This window comes from Salvelinus alpinus, chromosome 31 (genome assembly GCF_045679555.1).
Source record: "Salvelinus alpinus chromosome 31, SLU_Salpinus.1, whole genome shotgun sequence".
Taxonomy (NCBI): Eukaryota; Metazoa; Chordata; class Actinopteri; order Salmoniformes; family Salmonidae; genus Salvelinus; species Salvelinus alpinus.
Window position 1 is genome coordinate 29539370 of NC_092116.1, and position 20803 is coordinate 29560172.

General features: G+C 44.3%; 2 protein-coding genes across 6 annotated transcripts in view; one reads left to right on the plus strand and one right to left on the minus strand.

The window, feature by feature from the left end:
• The window catches only part of LOC139561454 (membrane-anchored junction protein), a 23764-nt gene extending 7599 nt beyond the window's left edge, over window positions 1-16165 (minus strand). For all 3 annotated transcript variants that reach the window (XR_011672139.1, XM_071378574.1, XM_071378573.1), the window contains exons 1-5: window positions 16034-16165; window positions 4460-4568; window positions 4224-4269; window positions 4017-4092; window positions 493-606 (exon numbers count right to left, since the gene is read on the minus strand). Coding sequence is in view for 2 of the 3 variants with exons in the window: in XM_071378574.1 (XP_071234675.1) it covers window positions 493-606; window positions 4017-4092; window positions 4224-4269; window positions 4460-4560 (337 nt within the window). In the remaining variant the exon portion in view is untranslated. The remainder of the gene's footprint in view (window positions 1-492; window positions 607-4016; window positions 4093-4223; window positions 4270-4459; window positions 4569-16033) is intronic.
• On the plus strand, window positions 14863-20802 carry LOC139561459 (aldo-keto reductase Mvan_2161). Of its 3 annotated transcripts, none has more exons than XM_071378585.1 (5): window positions 14863-15480; window positions 16748-17111; window positions 18579-18834; window positions 19902-20060; window positions 20207-20802. In XM_071378585.1, exons 2-5 carry the CDS (start codon window positions 16774-16776, stop codon window positions 20384-20386), a joined length of 933 nt encoding a protein of 310 aa, XP_071234686.1. In that variant the 5' UTR covers window positions 14863-15480; window positions 16748-16773; the 3' UTR covers window positions 20387-20802. The 3 variants fall into 3 exon arrangements, with proteins under 3 accessions (XP_071234686.1, XP_071234687.1, XP_071234685.1); XM_071378586.1 differs by lacking the exon at window positions 14863-15480 and adding an exon at window positions 16202-16269; XM_071378584.1 differs by lacking the exon at window positions 14863-15480 and adding an exon at window positions 16210-16330.
• Window position 20803: the final 1 nt, after the last annotated feature.

Below are 20803 nucleotides of genomic sequence, written 5' to 3' on the forward strand. Positions count from 1 at the left end.
GTGTGTGTGTGTGTGTGTGTGTGTGTGTGTGTGTGTGTGTGTGTGTACAAGTACTCACCTGTGTGTTGTGTGTGTGTGTGTGTACAGGTACTCACCAGTGTGTGTGTGTGTGTGTGTGTGTACAGGTACTCACCAGTGTGTGTGTGTGTGTGTGTGTGTGTGTGTGTGTGTGTGTGTGTGTGTGTACAGGTACTCACCAGTGTGTGTGTGTGTGTGTGTGTGTGTGTGTGTGTGTGTGTGTGTGTGTGTGTGTGTGTGTGTGTGTGTGTGTGTGTGTGTGTACAAGTACTCACCTGTGTGTTGTGTGTGTGTGTGTGTGTACAGGTACTCACCAGTGTGTGTGTGTGTGTGTGTGTGTGTACAGGTACTCACCAGTGTGTGTGTGTGTGTGTGTGTGTGTGTGTGTGTGTGTGTGTGTGTGTGTGTGTGTGTGTGTGTGTGTGTGTGTGTACAGGTACTCACCAGTGTGTGTGTGTGTGTACAGGTACTCACCAGTGTGTGTGTTGTTCTCTAGGTACACAGTCACTAGGAAGGGGTAAGCAGACAGCTTCTCTCCTGACATCTTCTCAAATTTAAACTTGGACACTCTCTTCCACTTACTCTTGTCTGGTCAGTCAGCAACGTCAAGAACAACAACATCAACAACTAAACTCAAAACGTCCCTTTTTCAGGACCCTGTCTTTCAAAGATAATTCGTAAAAATCCAAATAACTTCACAGATCTTCATTGTAAAGGGTTTAAACACTTTCCCATGCTTGTTCAATGAACCATAAACAATTAATGAACATGCACCTGTGGAACGGTCGTTAAGACACTAACAGCTTACAGACGGTAGGCAATTAAGGTCACAGTTATGAAAACTTATGACACTAAAGAGGCCTTTCTACTGACTCTGAAAAACACGAAAAGAAAGATGCCCAGGGTCCCTGCTCATCTGCGCGAACATGCCATAGGCATGCTGCAAGGAGGCATGCAGATGTGGCCAGGGCAATAAATTGCAATGTCCGTACTGTGAGATGCCTAAGACAGCGCCACAGGGAGACAGGACGGACAGCTGATCGTCTTCGCAGTGGCAGACCACGTGTAACAACACCTGCACAGGATCGGTACATCCGAACATCACACCTGCGGGACAGGTAGTGGATGGCAACAACTGCCCGAGTTACACCAGGAACGCACAACCCCTCCATCAGTGCTCAGACTGTCCGCAATAGGCTGAGAGAGGTTGGACTGAGGGCTTGTAGGCCTGTTGTAAGGCAGGTCCTCACCAGACATCACTGGCAACAATGTCGCCTATGGGCACAAACCCACCGTCGCTGGACTAGACAGGACTGGCAAAAAGTGCTCTTCACTGACGAGTCGCGGTTTTGTCTCACCAGGGGTGATGGTCGGATTCGCGTTTATCGTCAAAGGAATGAGCGTTACACCGAGGCCTGTACTCTGGAGCGGGATCGATTTGGAGGTGGAGGGTCCGTCATAGTCTGGGGCGGTGTGTCACAGCATCATCGGACTGAGCTTGTTGTCATTGCAGGCAATCGCAACGCTGTGCGTTACAGGGAAGACATCCTCCTCCCTCATGTGGTACCCTTCCTGCAGGCTCATCGTGACATGACCCTCCAGCATGACAATGCCACCAGCCATACTGCTCGTTCTGTGAGTGATTTCCTGCAAGACAGAAATGTCAGTGTTCTGCCATGGCCAGCGAAGAGCCCGGATCTCAATCCCATTGAGCACGTCTGGGACCTGTTGGATCAGAGGGTGAGGGCTAGGGCCATTCCCCCCAGAAATGTCCGGGAACTTGCAGGTGCCTTGGTGAAAGAGTGGGGTAACATCTCACAGCAAGAACTGGCAAATCTGGTGCAGTCCATGAGGAAGAGATGCACTGCAGTACTTAATGCAGCTGGTGGCCACACCAGAGACTGACTGTTAATTTTGATTTTGACCCCCCCTTTGTTCAAGGACACATTATTCAATTTATGTTAGTCACATGTCTGTGAAACTTGTTCAGTTTATGTCTCAGTTGTTGAATCTTGTTATGTTCATACAAATATTTACACATGTTAAGTTTGCTGAAAATAAACGCAGTTGACAGTGAGAGGACGTTTATTTTTTTGCTGAGTTTACTACTACAACAACTACTATAACAACTACAACTACTACTATAACAACAACAACTACAATGACTACTATAACAACAACTATAACAGCTACTACAACTACTACTATAACAACTACTATAACAACAACTATAACAGCTACTACAACTACTACTATAACAACTACTATAACAACAACAACAACTACTATAACAACAACAACTACAACAACTACTATAACAACAACTACAACTACTATAACAACAACTACAACTACTACTACTACTACTACAACAACAACTACAACTACTATAACAACAACTACAACTACTACTACTACTACTATAACAACAACAACAACTACAACAACTACAACGACTACTATAACAACTACTACAATGACTACTATAACAACTACTACAACAACTACCACAACAACAACTACTATAACAACAACTACAACTACAACTACTATAACAACTACTACAATGATTACTATAACAACAACAACAACTACTACAATGACTACTATAACAACTACTACAACTATAACAACAACTACAACAACAACAACAACAACTACTATAACAACAACAACAACAACTACTATAACAACAACTACTATAACAACTACTATAACAACAACAACAACAACTACTATAACAACAACTACAACTACTATAACAACTACTATAACAACAACAACAACAACTACTATAACAACAACTACAACTACTATAACAACTACTATAACAACTACTACAACAACTACTACAACTACAACAACAACTACTATAACAACTACTATAACAACAACTACAACTACTATAACAACTACTACAATGACTACTATAACAACAACTACAACTACTATAACAACTACTACAATGACTACTATAACAACTACTACAACAACAACTACCACAACAACAACTACTACAATGACTACTATAAGAACTACTACAACAACTACAACAACTACTATAACAACAACAACTACTACAACAACAACTACTACTACTACAACAACAACAACTACTACAACAACTACTACTATAACAACTACAACAACAACTACTACTACAACAACTACTATAACAACAACTACTACTTGGATTTTCCCAAGTTATCTCAGCTTGTTTATTAAGTCATTAAGATAACTTGGCATTGCCTAGGGAAACACAAAGTTTGCATATAACTTCTGAATCGATTACAAAACGCAAACTAAGGTAAATAAATCGTGGACTTTAAACTAAAGGAACAGCCTGTTGCTCTTTTAGAGTACTGTGTGAGGAGACAGTCCAGTGTGTGTGCAGTGTTTCCCGCTCGGTTTTCAGCAGTGTTGGCAATATTTGCGTGGGGGTGTTTGGTGTCCTTTTGCTAGGGGGGTCCGGGGGCACAGAACATTTTAGAGGCCCCCCTCTTGGCTGCAGAGACAAAATGTTGCCTTTTTAAAGCAAATTGTCCTGCAATTGTACACATTTTGCCATGGGGCTGAGAGAAAATGCAGTTTTAAAGCTAATATTCTGCAATTGTACACATTTGACATGGGGCTGAGAGAAAATGCAGTTTTAAAGTTAATTCCCTGCAATTCTGCACATTTTGCCATGGTTTAGGCTGTGTTCTTATGCTGTCTGAGTGACTCAAACACTATAACAAATAAGGCTCCATGGCATTTTTATTTTATTTTAGATTCTCCCTGACTGTCTATTTTTTATTTAGGTGATTAATAATTTCTCAAAGAAGATTTTCTTCTAAAATATATAGATAGGTCCATTATCTTTTCTACATACTTTATATCTTGTTTTAGTCATTTAAGTTTACACGGAAAATGATTTACAATCCCCAAAAACTGGGTGGTGGCAACCACTGCTGAATGAATGTAGGGGGAAACACTGGTGTCAAGACAAGGAAGGATACAAGGGTAGACGGTGAAGTGTGTGGTAGTGAACGGCTGGAGAAGGTCCAGGTTGGCTAGCACCGCTCTGATGGCATTCTACACGGAGACAGAAACACGGATCAATTCATTCAGATATTCATTCATTCATATATTCATGCATTCATATATTCATTAATTCATGGATGGATGGATGGATGAAAGAATGGAAGGATGACACAGTGTCCTACCTCCAACTCCCGATTGACAAACTCTTCTCCCATCACCTTCACTTCACTGTGGAAATATAATGTTCACTAATCAGCCTGGTGTCACACACACACACACACACACACACACACACACACACACACACACACACACACACACACACACACACACACACACACACACACACACACACACACACACACACACACACACACACACACACACACACAATATACACACACACACACACACACACCTGCAGTTATTGCCTCCCCTGATCTTGAACTTGTAGACATGTTGTCCAGCCTGGAAGAACCTTGTCTCAGGCAAAGGAAAGGAGAAGGATTGTATAGGCATGGTCCACACTGAGAAAAAAAGACAAATGAATGTATGAACGTGAGAGTACTGGGAAGCCATGGTCTGTACAGCACTTCGAGATATTAGCTGATGTACGAAGGGCTATATAAAATAAACTTGATGGTCCACCTCTGCCTTCTCTCTACAGTTCTATGTCATTACCTTCGTCCCACGACTGGCTCGTGTGTTTTCCCGTAAACAAGCGCTGTAACATGGCGATATGGCCGTGTGGGCACACTAACCCTAATCTGATCAAGGTGTCTATCAATATATTTAAAATCGCTGATGTGAAAGATGGAGGTCCTTATGCTTCCACAACAGTACCGCAAGCAACGCATGTTACTGTTCACACCAAGCAACGCATGTTACTGTTCACACCAAGCAACGCATGTTACTGTTCACACCAAGCAACGCATGTTACTGTTCACACCAAGCAACGCATGTTACTGTTCACACCAAGCAACGCATGTTACTGTTCACACCAAGCAACGCATGTTACTGTTCACACCAAGCAACGCATGTTACTGTTCACACCAAGCAACGCATGTTACTGTTCACACCAAGCAACGCATGTTACTGTTCACACCAAGCAACGCATGTTACTGTTCACACCAAGCAACGCATGTTACTGTTCACACCAAGCAACGCATGTTACTATTCACACCAAGCAACGCATGTTACTGTTCACACCAAGCAACGCATGTTACTGTTCACACCAAGCAACGCATGTTACTGTTCACACCAAGCAACGCATGTTACTGTTCACACCAAGCAACGCATGTTACTGTTCACACCAAGCAACGCATGTTACTGTTCACACCAAGCAACGCATGTTACTGTTCACACCAAGCAACGCATGTTACTGTTCACACCAAGCAACGCATGTTACTGTTCACACCAAGCAACGCATGTTACTGTTCACACCAAGCAACGCATGTTACTGTTCACACCAAGCAACGCATGTTACTGTTCACACCAAGCAACGCATGTTACTGTTCACACCAAGCAACGCATGTTACTGTTCACACCAAGCAACGCATGTCACTGTTCACACCAAGCAACGCATGTTACTCTTCACACCAAGCAACGCATGTTACTGTTCACACCAAGCAACGCATGTTACTGTTCACACCAAGCAACGCATGTTACTGTTCACACCAAGCAACGCATGTTACTGTTCACACCAAGCAACGCATGTTACTGTTCACACCAAGCAACGCATGTTACTGTTCACACCAAGCAACGCATGTTACTGTTCACACCAAGCAACGCATGTTACTGTTCACACCAAGCAACGCATGTTACTGTTCACACCAAGCAACGCATGTTACTGTTCACACCAAGCAACGCATGTTACTGTTCACACCAAGCAACGCATGTTACTGTTCACACCAAGCAACGCATGTTACTGTTCACACCAAGCAACGCATGTCACTGTTCACACCAAGCAACGCATGTTACTCTTCACACCAAGCAACGCATGTTACTGTTCACACCAAGCAACGCATGTTACTGTTCACACCAAGCAACGCATGTTACTGTTCACACCAAGCAACGCATGTTACTGTTCACACCAAGCAACGCATGTTACTGTTCACACCAAGCAACGCATGTTACTGTTCACACCAAGCAACGCATGTTACTGTTCACACCAAGCAACGCATGTTACTGTTCACACCAAGCAACGCATGTTACTGTTCACACCAAGCAACGCATGTTACTGTTCACACCAAGCAACGCATGTTACTGTTCACACCAAGCAACGCATGTTACTGTTCACACCAAGCAACGCATGTTACTGTTCACACCAAGCAACGCATGTTACTGTTCACACCAAGCAACGCATGTCACTGTTCACACCAAGCAACGCATGTCACTGTTCACACCAAGCAACGCATGTCACTGTTCACACCAAGCAACGCATGTCACTGTTCACACCAAGCAACGCATGTTACTGTTCACACCAAGCAACGCATGTTACTGTTCACACCAAGCAACGCATGTTACTGTTCACACCAAGCAACGCATGTTACTGTTCACACCAAGCAACGCATGTTACTGTTCACACCAAGCAACGCATGTTACTGTTCACACCAAGCAACGCATGTTACTGTTCACACCAAGCAACGCATGTTACTGTTCACACCAAGCAACGCATGTTACTGTTCACACCAAGCAACGCATGTTACTGTTCACACCAAGCAACGCATGTCACTGTTCACACCAAGCAACGCATGTCACTGTTCACACCAAGCAACGCATGTCACTGTTCACACCAAGCAACGCATGTCACTGTTCACACCAAGCAACGCATGTCACTGTTCACACCAAGCAACGCATGTCACTGTTCACACCAAGCAACGCATGTCACTGTTCACACCAAGCAACGCATGTCACTGTTCACACCAAGCAACGCATGTCACTGTTCACACCAAGCAACGCATGTCACTGTTCACACCAAGCAACGCATGTCACTGTTCACACCAAGCAACGCATGTCACTGTTCACACCAAGCAACGCATGTCACTGTTCACACCAAGCAACGCATGTTACTGTTCACACCAAGCAACGCATGTTACTGTTCACACCAAGCAACGCATGTTACTGTTCACACCAAGCAACGCATGTTACTGTTCACACCAAGCAACGCATGTTACTGTTCACACCAAGCAACGCATGTCACTGTTCACACCAAGCAACGCATGTCACTGTTCACACCAAGCAACGCATGTTACTGTTCACACCAAGCAACGCATGTTACTGTTCACACCAAGCAACGCATGTCACTGTTCACACCAAGTTCACACCAAGCAACGTCACTGTTCACACTAAGTTCACACCAAGCAACGCATGTTACTGTTCACACCAAGCAACGCATGTTACTGTTCACACCAAGCAACGCATGTTACTGTTCACACCAAGCAACGCATGTTACTGTTCACACCAAGCAACGCATGTTACTGTTCACACCAAGCAACGCATGTTACTGTTCACACCAAGCAACGCATGTTACTGTTCACACCAAGCAACGCATGTTACTGTTCACACCAAGCAACGCATGTTACTGTTCACACCAAGCAACGCATGTTACTGTTCACACCAAGCAACGCATGTTACTGTTCACACCAAGCAACGCATGTTACTGTTCACACCAAGCGACAGTGACCTTAACAACTCCACCTTTACAGAAGACGCCTTCTTTCCAATGATTGTTATGTGTAATGCAGCAGTTCCCAAACTAGGGGTCCCTGACATGAAAAATAGGGTCATGGGAGAATTTCCAAAATCCTAAATAAAAAATATATATACACACACAAAAAATAAACAAACATATATTATAATATCATGTTTGTATCTCAATAATCATTGTAATGTGGTTCATCTTAAAATTCTAAATTAAAAACTATTCAAATCTAAAAAGGATGTAATTCAACCAGACAGCACCCTTATATCATGGTAAAAGGCAGCACATGACCGTTGCACTTGAATCATTCCCACAGTGAACGGCTAGGATCACCATGAAACCACACACTATTACAGAGACTTTAATATTACCGGCAGCAATTGATATGGTGGGGAGGCAGAGGCACAGAAACTCACATCAATACCTTTGTCAGATAACACTGTTACACTAAGAATTTATGCTATTGCTAGCAATCAAGACGAAACTCTGACTGAACGACCCAAAAACTCCCCAGCTGATGCTCTCACAGCTAACGTCCATTTGGAGGGCCGAGATGACCATGCAGTGACTTCTGTTCGCTATACATGTCGGGCTATATTGACAAAAGAACAGATTCCATGGGATCGAATGGTGGGCTTTTGCACAGATGGGGCTTCATCTATGGTGGGACGGCAGGCAGGCCTCTGCACTCTAGTTATGAATGTGTCTTCCTCTGCCATATGGACACATTGTATGATACACCCACTGAGCTAGAATGGATACACTGAGAGCGATGGGGCTTCATCTATGGTGGGACGGCAGGCAGGCCTCTGCACTCTAGTTATGAATGTGTCTTCCTCTGCCATATGGACACATTGTATGATACACCCACTGAGCTAGAATGGATACACTGAGAGCAACTGGTGGCAAAAAGAGCCGGACACAGAACTCAGAGATATACTGCAGCAGTTAACTTCCATTGTAAACTACATCAAACCTCATCCACTGCGCACACACCTGTTCACAAAACTATGTGGAGAAACGGGATCAGAGCATGACAATTTTTCTATTTCACACGGAGCCTTGGTGGTTAGTTAAGCTTGGTGGTTAGTGAAGCTTGGTGGTTAGTGAAGCTTGGTGGTTTGTGAAGCTTGGTGTTTAGTGAAGCTTGGTGGTTAGTGAGGGGGAGTGTTGGAAAGATGTTTTCGCATTGAGAGAGGAACTGTTGTCATTCACAATAGATGTAAGAAAACAGACTTGGTTTACTTTCTGTGTAATGAAAAGAAAATGTCTCCTTGCCTATGTAACAGACATATTTGGGAAAGTGAACGAACTGAACCCAAGCATGCAGGAGAAATACAAAAACATTCTACAGATGAGTGACAAAGATGGCGCCGAAGAACATGGCTGACATTTTACATTCTCCCAACCAATTGTGCAATTATGTAACTTATTTTGCGTAACTTATTTTGTACATAATGTTGCTGCTACCTTCTCTTATGACCGAAAATAACTCCTGGACATCAGAAAAGCAATTACTGACCGCGGACTGGAAGCAACTTTTTCCTTTAACGAGTCCAACGAGAAGGATCTCCTGCTTTCACTGGAACAGGCCCAAATGCACACTTATTGCGTGAAGAAAAGACGCCGGAAAAGGGGACGCAGATCGGAGATCCCTCTGAGAATCTGGAGGCGAGCGAGTAAACTCCCAATGCCTTCCATTCTTCTTGCTAACGTGCAATCATTGGAAAATAAAATTGATGACCTACGATTAAGATGATCCTACCAACGGGACATTAAAAACTGTAACATCTTATGTTTCACCGAGACGTGGCTGAACGAAGAAACGGACAATATAGAGCTGGAGGGATTTTCCATGTACCGGCAGAACAGAGATGCTACCTCTGGTAAGACGAGGGATGGGGGTGTGTGTCTTTTTGTCAATAACAGCTGGTGCAAGATGTCTAATATTAAAGAAGTCTCGAGGTATTGCTCGCCTGAAGTAGAGTACCGAATGATAAGCTGCAGACCACATTATCTACCAAGAGAGTTCTCATCTGTATTATTCGTAGTTGTCTATTTACCACCACAAAGCGAAGCTGGCACTAAGACCGCTCTCAACCAACTCTGTAAGGCCACAAGCAAACAGGAAAATGCTCATCCAGAGGCGGCGCTCCTAGTGGCAGGGGACTTTAATGCAGGCAAACTAAAATCAGTTTTACCAAATTTTTACCAACATGTCACGTGCAACCACAGATTTTTTTTTTGACAACCTTTACTCCACACACAGAGAAGCATACAAAGCTCTCCCCCGCCCTCCATTTGGCAAATCTGACCACAATTCTATCCTCCTGATTCCTGCTTACAAGCAAAAACTAAAGCAGGAAGTACCAGTGACTCGCTCAATACGGAAGTGGTCAGATGACGCGGTTGCTACACTACAGGACTGTTTTGCTAGCACAGTCTGGAATATGTTCCCGGGATTCATCCAATGGCATTGAGGAATACACCACCTCAGTCATAGGCTTCATCAATAAGTGCATTGATGACGTCGTCCCCACAGTGACTGTACGTACATATCCTAACCAGAAGCCATGGATTACAGGCAACATCCGCATCGAGCTAAAGGGCAGAGCTGCCGCTTTCAAGGAGCGGGAGACTAATCCGGACGCTTATAAGAAATCCCGCTATGCCCTCAGATGAACCATCAAACAAGCAAAGCGCCAATACAGGATTAAGATTGAATCGTACTACACCGGCTCTGACGCTCGCCGGATGTGGCAGGGCTTGAAACCTATTACGGACTACAAAAGGGAAACCCAGACGCGTGCTGCCCAGTGACGCAAGCCTACCAGACGAGCAAAATGCCTTTTATGCTCGCTTCGAGGCAAGCAACACTGAAGCATGCATGAGAGCACCAGCTGTTCTGGATGACTGTGTGATAACGCTCTCGGTAGTCGATGTGAACAAAACCTTTAAACAGGTCAACATTCACAAAGCCGCTGTGCCAACAACAAGCCGCGGACCAACTGTCTTCACTGACTGACATTTTCAACCTCTACCTGACCGAGTCTGTAATGCCTACATGTTTCAAGCAGACCACCATAGTCCCTGTGCCCAAGGAAGCGAAGGTAACCTGCCTAAATGATTACCGCCCCGTGGCATTCACGTCAGTAGCGATGAAGTGCTTTGAAAGGCTGGTCATGGCTCACATTAACAGCATCCCCCCGGACACCCTAGACCCACTCCAATTCGCATACCGCCCCAACAGATCCACAGATGACGCAATCTCAATCACACTCCACACCGACCTTTCTCACCTGGACAAAAGGAACACCTATGTGAGAATGCTGTTCATCGACTACAGCTCAGCGTTCAACACCATAGTGACCTCAAAGCTCATCACTAAGCTAAGGACTCTGGGACTAAACACCTCCCTCTGCAACTGGATCCTGGACTTCCTGACTGGCCGCCCCCAGGTGGTAAGAGTAGGCCACAACACGCTGATCCTTAACACTTAGTCCCCTCCTGTATTCCCTGTTCACCCACGACTGCGTGGCCAAACACGACTCCAACACCATCATTAAGTTTGCTGACGACACGACAGTGGTAGGCCTGATCACCGACAACGATGAGACGGCTTATAGGGAGGAGGTCAGAGAACTGGCAGTGTGGTGCCAGGCCAACAACCTCTCCCTCAATGTGAGCAAGACAAAGGAGCTGATTGTGGACTACATGAAAAGGCAGGCCGAACAGGCCCCCATTAACATCGGCGGGGCTGTAGTGGAGCAGGTCGAGAGTTTCAAGTTCCTTGATGTCCACATCACCAACGAACTATCATGGTCCAAACATACCAAGACCGTCGTGAAGAGTGCACGACAAAACCTATTCCCCCTCAGGAGACTGAAAAGATTTGTCATGGTTCTCCAGATCCTCAAAAGGTTCTACAGCTGCACCATCGAGAGCCTCGTGACCGGTTGCATCACCGCCTGGTATGGCAACTGCTTGGCATCTGACCGTAAGGCGCTACAGAGGGTAGTGCGTATGACCCAGTACATCACTGGGGCCAAGCTTCCTGCCACCCAGGACCTATATAATAGGCAGTGTCAGAGGAAAGCCCATAACATTGTCAGAGACTCCAGTCACCCAAGTTATAGACTGTTTTCTCTGCTACCGCACGGCAAGCGGTACCGGAGTGCAAAGTCTAGGACCAAAAGGCTCCTCAACAGCTTCTACCCCCAAGCCATTAGACTGCTGAACAATTCATAAAAATCGTCACCGGACAATTTACATTGACCCCCCCCCCCCCCCCCCCCCTTTTGTACACTGCTGCTACTCGCTGTTTGTTTGTTACCTATGCATAGTCACTTCACCCCAACCTACATGTACAGATTACCTCAACTAGCCTGTACCCCTGCACATTGACTCGGTACCGGTGCCCCCTGTATATAGCCTCGTTATTGTTATTCTTATTGTGTTACTTTTTATTTTAGCCTACTTGGTAAATATTTTCTTCTTCTTGAACTGCACTGTTGTTAAGGGCTTGTAAGTAAGCATTTCACGGTAAAGTCTACACTTGTTGTACTCGGCGCATGTGGCAAATAAAGTTTGATTTGATCCAATCAGTGGATTCAGAGGAAAGAATTCTTATTAGGGAGTCTTTTGAACCACGCCCCCTTCCCTCGGCTGTGCATGTTTCTAATCAGTAAGTGTCCCACACGAGTGATGACTGCTCACCTCCAATGCTTGGAAGAGCACTTTGGCACCTACTTCCCAATCTATTTGACTGTGATTCCCGGCTCAGTTGACATGCTGGTAAGTGAAATCGAACAGCTGATCGAGCTGTCGTGTGACCGAATGATGCAGACAACGCATTCATGGGTCACTATGGAGAGGTTTTAGTTCCTGACTCAAAAGGGAATAGCCTGCCGTCTCTCTCTGAGCATTATACCGTGTTTAAAAGAACTGGGAACTCAACAAAAAAAAAGTACTCCGACTGGGAAAGATTGTTTTGAACTGTCATCCAAATTATAATTTGGATGAGCTCTCAGATGAGCTCTCAGTTGTCTTGAACAGTGGAGGCTCCTCAGAGGCAGAAGGGGAGGACCATCTTCCTCAGTCAATTTAATAAAAATAGTGAAACATTTAAAAAGTTATCCCTTTTAGATAAAACTATACTAAATATATATTTACGTCGCCAAATAATTGATTAAAACACACTATTTCGCAAAGGTCTACAGTAGTCTCAGCAGCACTCTGTAGGGTAGCACCATGGTGTAGCCGGAGGACAGCTAGCTTCTGGGTACATTGACGTCAATATAAAACCTAGGAGGTTCATGGTTCTCTTAATTTCGTTCAAAATTAAGGAGAAGCAAGAGCGAGAGAGAGCGCTAGCTATATTTCATTGTATTTATTTTATTTACTTTCAGCTAATTCAGCTAGCTAGTTTAGACTACTCAAACACCCGGCTCAAACAGAGAGGGGCGCTATGTTAGCTAGCTGGCTATGGCTATCCAATACAGGAACTCTTCCAAGTCAAGCTTTTGGTTTTATTCATTTATTGCCACAGGGGCCCACCGGTGTAACTGCTAAACTGCTTACTAACTGTACACTGTATTGCATGATGGTAGCAGGTTTACTAACGTGTTAGTTCTATTAGCTATGTTGACTCTGACGTTATAATATGGTGACAACGATGAAGGCTGTGTGTAGCGGTAATGATATTAAGGTTTGGCTTGGTCACAGACAGCTGATGTGTTGGGTAGCACCACTGTACTGCATGATGGTAGCAGGTTTTACCTTTATTTAACTAGGCAAGTCAGTATTCTTATTTACAATGACGGCCTACTCCGGTCAAACTCGGACGACGCTGGGCCAATTGTGCTCCGCCCTATGGAACTCCCAATCACGGCCGGATGTGATAACAGCCTGGATTCGAATGAGGGACTGTAGTGACGCGCCTCTTGCACTGAGATGCAGTGCCTTAGACCGCTGTGACACTCGGTTGCCGGCTTTACTAACATGCTTGTTTTAGTAGCTATATTGACTATGACATTAGCTAATATGGTGACAACGATGTAGGCTGTGTGTAGCGATTAGTCGTTACGATATAAAGGTTTGCCTTGGAAAGTTTTTTTTGTCTGGCCACAGACAGCTGATTTGTCCACAAACGGAGGGAAAAAGGTGAGAGGAGAGCGCGTAGATGCGAGAAAGAATATACAATGGGCAAGTGATCATGCTGTTTGTATGTGGATGCTATGAAAGTGAACTGTGTTGATGTATGATCAGAGGTGTATTAATTCTGCCGATTCTGTTGAAAAGTTTCTTAAAACAGAAGCAAACGGAACGAAACAGGGATAAACATACCTGAATTTGTCCAATAGAAACTCTCGTTTGCAACTGTTTGGACTAATGATTACACATTAGATCAGCTAGATGCAGGCAAGAGTGTTAAGGAAAGAAATGCCACAAATTAACTTTTATCAAGGCACACCTGTTAATTGAAATGCCTTCCAGGTGACTACCTCATGAAGCTGGTTGAGAGAATGCCAAGAGTGTGCAAAGCTGTCATCAAGGCAAAGGGTGGCTACTATGAAGAATCTCAAATATAAAATATATTTTGATTTGTTTAACACTTTTTTGGTTACTACATGATTCCATATGTGTTATTTCATAGTTTTGATGTCTTCACTATTATTCTACAATGTAGAAAATAGTAAAAATACAGAAAAACCCTTGAATGAGTAGGTGTGTCCAAACTTTTGACTGTTGCTGTATATACAGTGCACTCGAAAAGTATTCAGACCCCTTGACTTTTTTCACATTTTGTTACGTTACAGCCACAATACCCAATAATGACAAAGCAAAAACAGTAAAAAAAAAAAATGTTTTGCAAATGTATAAAAAATGTAATATCACATTTACATAAGTATTCAGACCCTTTACTCAGTACTTTGTTGAAGCACCATTGGCAGTGATTACAGCCTTGAGTCTTCTAGGGTATGATGCTACATTTACATTTACATTTAAGTCATTTAGCAGACGCTCTTATCCAGAGCGACTTACAAATTGACAAGCGTGGCACACCTGTATTTAGGGAGTTTCTATCATTATTTTCTGCAGATCCTCTCAAGCTCTGTCAGATAGGATGGGGAGCGTAGCTGCACAGCTATTTTCAGGTCTCTCCAGAGATGTTCGATTGGGTTCTGGCTGAGCCACTCAAGGACATTGAGACTTGTTCCAAAGCCACTCCTGCATTGTCTTGGCTTTGTGCTTAGTGTCATTGTCCTGTTGGAAGGTGAACCTTCGCCCCAGTCTGAGGTCCTGAGCGCTCTGGAGCAGGTTTTCATTAATGATCTCTGTGTACTTTGCTCCATTCATCTTTCCCTCGATCCTGACAAGTCTCCCAGTCCCTGCCACTGAAAAACATCCCCACAGCATGATGCTGCCACCACCATGTTTCACCGTAAGGATGGTGCCAGGCTTCCTCCAGACGTGATGCTTGGCATTCAGGCCAAAGAGTTCAATCTTGGTTTCATCAGACCAGAGAATCTTGTTTCTAATGGTCTGAGTCCTTTAGGTGCCTTTTGACAAACTCCAAGCGGGCTGTCATGTGCCTTTTACTGTGGAGTGGCTTCTGTCTGGCCACTCTACCATAAAGGCCTGATTGGTGGAGTGCTGCAGAGATGGTTGTCCTTCTGTTTCCCATGTGTTTGATGCCATTCCATTTGTGCCGTTCCAGCCATTATTATGTGATGGTGAGTTGAGAAGACAATCAGAAATACTGTTAGAATGGTTTTTCAATTGACTGCCATAGCCCCAAATTAAAAAAAATAACATTGGCTGCTAATTACATTGTTGTTGTCACGATAATTTTCAGATATAAAAATGGGGTCGTGGGACAAAAAAGTTTGGGAACCTCTGCTGTTATGTAATGGAAGTGAGTCATGATCAAGGGGTAGGTCCACTGTTCACTACTAGCAGGACAAATCAGATTAGATAACTTTGGTACGAACTGAGAAAATTATTAATTGAATGGATGAATTCATACGAGAAATGTCGTTTAAATTAGTTAACGTTAGATTGCTACTGCTAGCTAGCTAAACACCACCAACGTTTTCACAAATATGACGTTGCTATTGTTAGCTAGCTAACGTTACTTATATAGTCACTCACACAAAGGCTACCTCTCCTACTAGCTAGCTAATCTAGTAAGGTTAATTATTAACTAACTGTGTATGTTGTGAAGCTGACAAACTCCTCACAACTGAAACATAAAACCTGTTAACTACACCGTAAACACAAGCATACCGTAATTCACCGATTCAGGGCACCCACAATTTTCAAAACCAAGCCAGTCCCAGCAACGAAACCGGTCACACGATCTGCTCGCTCAGGCTCGCGTTGCAGTGAGGGACATGTTCCCGCCTCCAAGCATCTTTCTCCTCTCTGATTGGCTAACGCTTCATCCAGTCAGCGTTTTCCTCGCTAGTGTCTCTATGGTGACGGCGAACAGGAAGTTTCACATGCGTGATTCACGTTGAAAGGTTTCGCTGCAACACACACTTTACAAACATGTTTGTACTATTTTATCAACAAATCTATTAAGTAGGTATTTACAATTACTCGTATGTCAGTTAAAATAGTGTATATTCTTCATATGCATGCCGTACTAAATCGAGGTAGAAATTGCTTGTTGTGTTATTGTCATTCATCGCTAACGTTAGCTAGCCATGGAAGTATCCGAACTTTTGAACTGTGATAATTAGTGTAAATATGCAACACACAATCTCTGATATGTAGCCTTGAGAAGATACTCTGCCATTGTTTTGATACTTGATTGTGCTGTTTTCCAAGTAATTAGCATGGCAATAGTCACCGTTCTGGTTATGTTTCAGCCAACCCACCCACCAGTCAAGTGCCTTCTAGCCCCCGGATACCGGCTGACACAGTCCTCCCTACCCCCCTCCATTTTGTTATTCTTCTCTCATTTCTCCCTCTCTTTTCTCTCCCTCTTTCCCCCAGTGTCCAGGTACCTTCAAGACCCCTAGATGTCTGAGTCTGATCCTCAGCCCTCTCCCTCCCCCTCCACCCTCTCCATTCCTCCCATCCACTCCTCCCCCACCCCATCTGTTCTGCTCAACACCGGGGCCAGGATGCCTCTCCTGGGGCTGGGTACCTACCGGCTCCGCGGCCCTGATGATATCCTCCAGGCCGTCGACGCCGCACTCTCCACCGGCTACCGCTCATTTGACACGGCCTCTGTCTACCGGAACGAGGCTGACCTGGGTCGAGCACTGCGACTCCTCCTACCCAAACACGGCCTCTCCCGAGCGGACGTCTTCATCACCAGCAAGCTGGGCCCCAAGGACCAGGGCTCCAGAGCCAGGTACAGGGATGTAAATTAAAGCTAGTAGAAAATGTGCCAAAATAGCCCAAAATGTTGGCTTCTCAAATGTCGCATGGTATAGCCTAGGGCTGGGCGATATGGCCCAAATGTCATATCACTGTATTCTTCTAATTGTTTGCTGTATTTTCTGTTTTTGAATAGTAAAAGTTATTCTTTATGAATAGTGGGGGGCAACACATGCATTCTAAGTGATTTCAATAGGTCTTTTTCCATTAGCGGCTAACACGATTTAGCCAAAACTTGCTAAGGAAAGACAAATTAGCCGTTTGCAGATGTAAGAAACACAAACTAATAGTGTAGTTATAGAACGCTAGTGGATTTATATTAAGAATGAAAGTTAAAACAGAATCGTTGTCATCAACATTGTTGCATGTGCTGCATTGACCATGCAGACTTAACACGAGTGTCTTGTGGTCGAGGAACAACAAACGCCCTCCTTGAGTGGCATGGAGTGGGGCTAGGACTGTGTGGAAAGTGGCATGGAGTGGGGCTAGGACTGTGTGGAAAGTGGCATGGAGTGGGGCTAGGACTGTGTGGAAAGTGGCATGGAGTGAGGCTAGGACTGTGTGGAAAGTGACATGGAGTGGGGCTAGGACTGTGTGGAAAGTGGCATGGAGTGAGGCTAGGACTGTGTGGAAAGTGGCATGGAGTGGGGCTAGGACTGTGTGGAAAGTGGCATGGAGTGGGGCTAGGACTGTGTGGAAAGTGACATGGAGTGGGGCTAGGACTGTGTGGAAAGTGGCATGGAGTGAGGCTAGGACTGTGTGGAAAGTGGCATGGAGTGGGGCTAGGACTGTGTGGAAAGTGGCATGGAGTGGGGCTAGGACTGTGTGGAAAGTGGCATGGAGTGGGGCTAGGACTGTGTGGAAAGTGGCATGGAGTGGGGCTAGGACTGTGTGGAAAGTGGCATGGAGTGGGGCTAGGACTGTGTGGAAAGTGACATGGAGTGGGGCTAGGACTGTGTGGAAAGTGGCATGGAGTGGGGCTAGGACTGTGTGGAAAGTGGCATGGAGTGGGGCTAGGACTGTGTGGAAAGTGGCATGGAGTGGGGCTAGGACTGTGTGGAAAGTGGCATGGAGTGAGGCTAGGACTGTGTGGAAAGTGGCATGGAGTGAGAGCGGAGAGTGTAACGTCCATTTCGAAACTATAGAAGTTGAAGTTACACACGACACATCACATTTAATAAACCAAGCATTCAAATAACGTTATAGAAGGTGAAGTAAAAACCCAAACCGGTCCGTCCATAAATACCGGTGTATATAGTAAAATACGGTATACCGCCCAGCCCTAGTATAGCTTAGGACCTTTGGCTAGTAGAATGTCATCTGGGCCTGTAGAAATTGTGGTCTACTAGCCCGGCTGGCCGGTGCCCAAAATGCTGACCAGGTATGTGCAAATATGACTCTAACCAGTCATATTGTTTACATTTCAAACTCTGTTTCACAGGGAAGGAGCTCTGAGGAGTCTAGAACTGCTGGATCTAGACTATATAGATCTATACTTGATCCACTGGCCAGGGACCCAGGGGCTGGGGGTGGGAGACAAGAGGAACCCAGAGAATAGAGCTCAGAGCTGGGCAGTGTTAGAGGAGCTCCACGCCCAGGGCCAGGGGAAGCTGAGGGCCATAGGGGTGTCCAACTACACGCCAGGACATATGAAGGGGCTACTGGAGGGGTGTTGTGTCACCCCCGCCGTAATACAGGTAAACAAAAACAAACTAACACCTGCTGTACTACAGGTAAACAAAAAAACGAATACCCTGCCGTACTACAGGTAAACAAAAACAAACTAATACCCTGCGGTACTACAGGTAAACAAAAACAAACTAATACCCTGCGGTACTACAGGTAAACAAAAACAAACTAATACCCTGCGGTACTACAGGTAAACAAAAACAAACGAATACCCTGCCGTACTACAGGTAAACAAAAACAAACTAATACCCTGCGGTACTACAGGTAAACAAAAACAAACACCGCATCGTACTACAGGTAAACAAAAACAAACTAACACCATGCCGTATTACAGGTCAAACATGAGACTTGTCCTGATATCAACTATAAGCTATAAGTATTCACAGCTTACTGTTGTACTTGTCCTGATTTTAAACTAAGTATTCACAGCTTACTGTTGTACTTGTCCTGATTTTAAACTATAACTATTCACAGCTTACTGTTGTACTTGTCCTGATTTTAAACTATAACTATTCACAGCTTACTGTTGTATTTGTCCTGATTTTAAACTATAAGTATTCACAGCTTACTGTTGTACTTGTCCTGATTTTAAACTATAAGTATTCACAGCTTACTGTTGTACTTGTCCTGATTTTAAACTATAAGTATTCACAGCTTACTGTTGTACTTGTCCTGATTTTAAACTATAAGTATTCACAGCTTACTGTTGTACTTGTCCTGATTTTAAACTATAAGTATTCACAGCTTACTGTTGTACTTGTCCTGATTTTAAACTATAAGTATTCACAGCTTACTGTTGTACTTGTCCTGATTTTAAACTATAAGTATTCACAGCTTACTGTTGTACTTGTTCTTCTGGCTCTAACACTTTATTTTCTTACTGGCACGTATTTATCTGATAGCTGCTTTCTTGAGGAAAGTTTTACTTGCTATGACAGCGATTTGTGGTTTTCTTACCTACCTTAGTTGAATGCACTGACTGACTGTAAGTCACTCTGGATGTCAATTTCACTTTGGATAAATGACCATTTGGTATTATAAATCTGAAATCTTATTGAATAATCTCTCCGTCCAGGTAGAGTTCCATCCCCGACTGTCCCAGGGGGAGATGAGGCATCTGTGTGGGGAGAAAGGTGTCTGTTTCCAGGCTTACTCCTCCCTGGGGACTGGCTCTCTCCTCCAGGACCCTTTAGTGGTCCAGATTGCACAGGGATATGGCCTGACCACTGCACAGGTACTGTGTCTGTCGGAGTGGGTGGAGTGTTCCGGAAGTGGCAATACACCCTAATTAAGTAATTTAATTCCTTCTCTTCTCCTTCTTGTCTCCCTATGTTTTATTCCCCATCTTCCCCTGGCTTCTTCTTTCATTGTGTGTGACAGGTTCTGCTCAGGTGGGCGGTACAGCAGGGAGTCCCCGTCCTACCCAAGTCATCTCACCCCACCAGGGTAGCAGAGAACGGCCGTGTGTTTGACTTTGAGCTGACTGCTGAAGATATGGAGAGGCTGGGGGGGATGGACTGTGGACAGAAATACTGTTGGGACCCTTCACAGGTAGCCTGAGGTAGAAGGATAACCCAGTGGATGAGATGGGGCCTGTAGCCCAAAGACTGCTGGTTTGAATCCCTTGACGTTAGCCTGAAGGTACATACTCACTCACTGGCTGGATTGTTATGAAGCAAACATTGATAAGATATCAAAGTAACGTATCAACAGAACTTGAGTTTCCCACTGAGATTCTTGGAACTAAGAGTTGATTTCTTTATGCGTCACACAAAGACCTCTGAGGAAGATTATGATACCAAGATCAATGCTATTATTTTTCATGTGATATTTGTTACAAATGATTAAAATCTGTATTCATTTGATCGTTTCACTGTAAATATTGTCCTCGTATCAAGTGACGATTTTATTTAATAAGTCTGTGTGTATATACATTTTAATAACATGCACAATAAAAATAAACACCTAGCACTAAAG

Excerpts from the sequence above, each read along its gene's own strand:
- LOC139561459 (XM_071378585.1), top strand. The coding sequence starts at position 16,774 with ATGTCTGAGTCTGATCCTCAGCCCTCTCCCTCCCCCTCCACCCTCTCC. Across the intron at positions 17,112-18,578 it reads GACCAGGGCTCCAGAGCCAG|GGAAGGAGCTCTGAGGAGTC; the intron begins GTACAGGGATGT and ends TCTGTTTCACAG. Across the intron at positions 20,061-20,206 it reads ATGGCCTGACCACTGCACAG|GTTCTGCTCAGGTGGGCGGT; the intron begins GTACTGTGTCTG and ends TGTGTGTGACAG.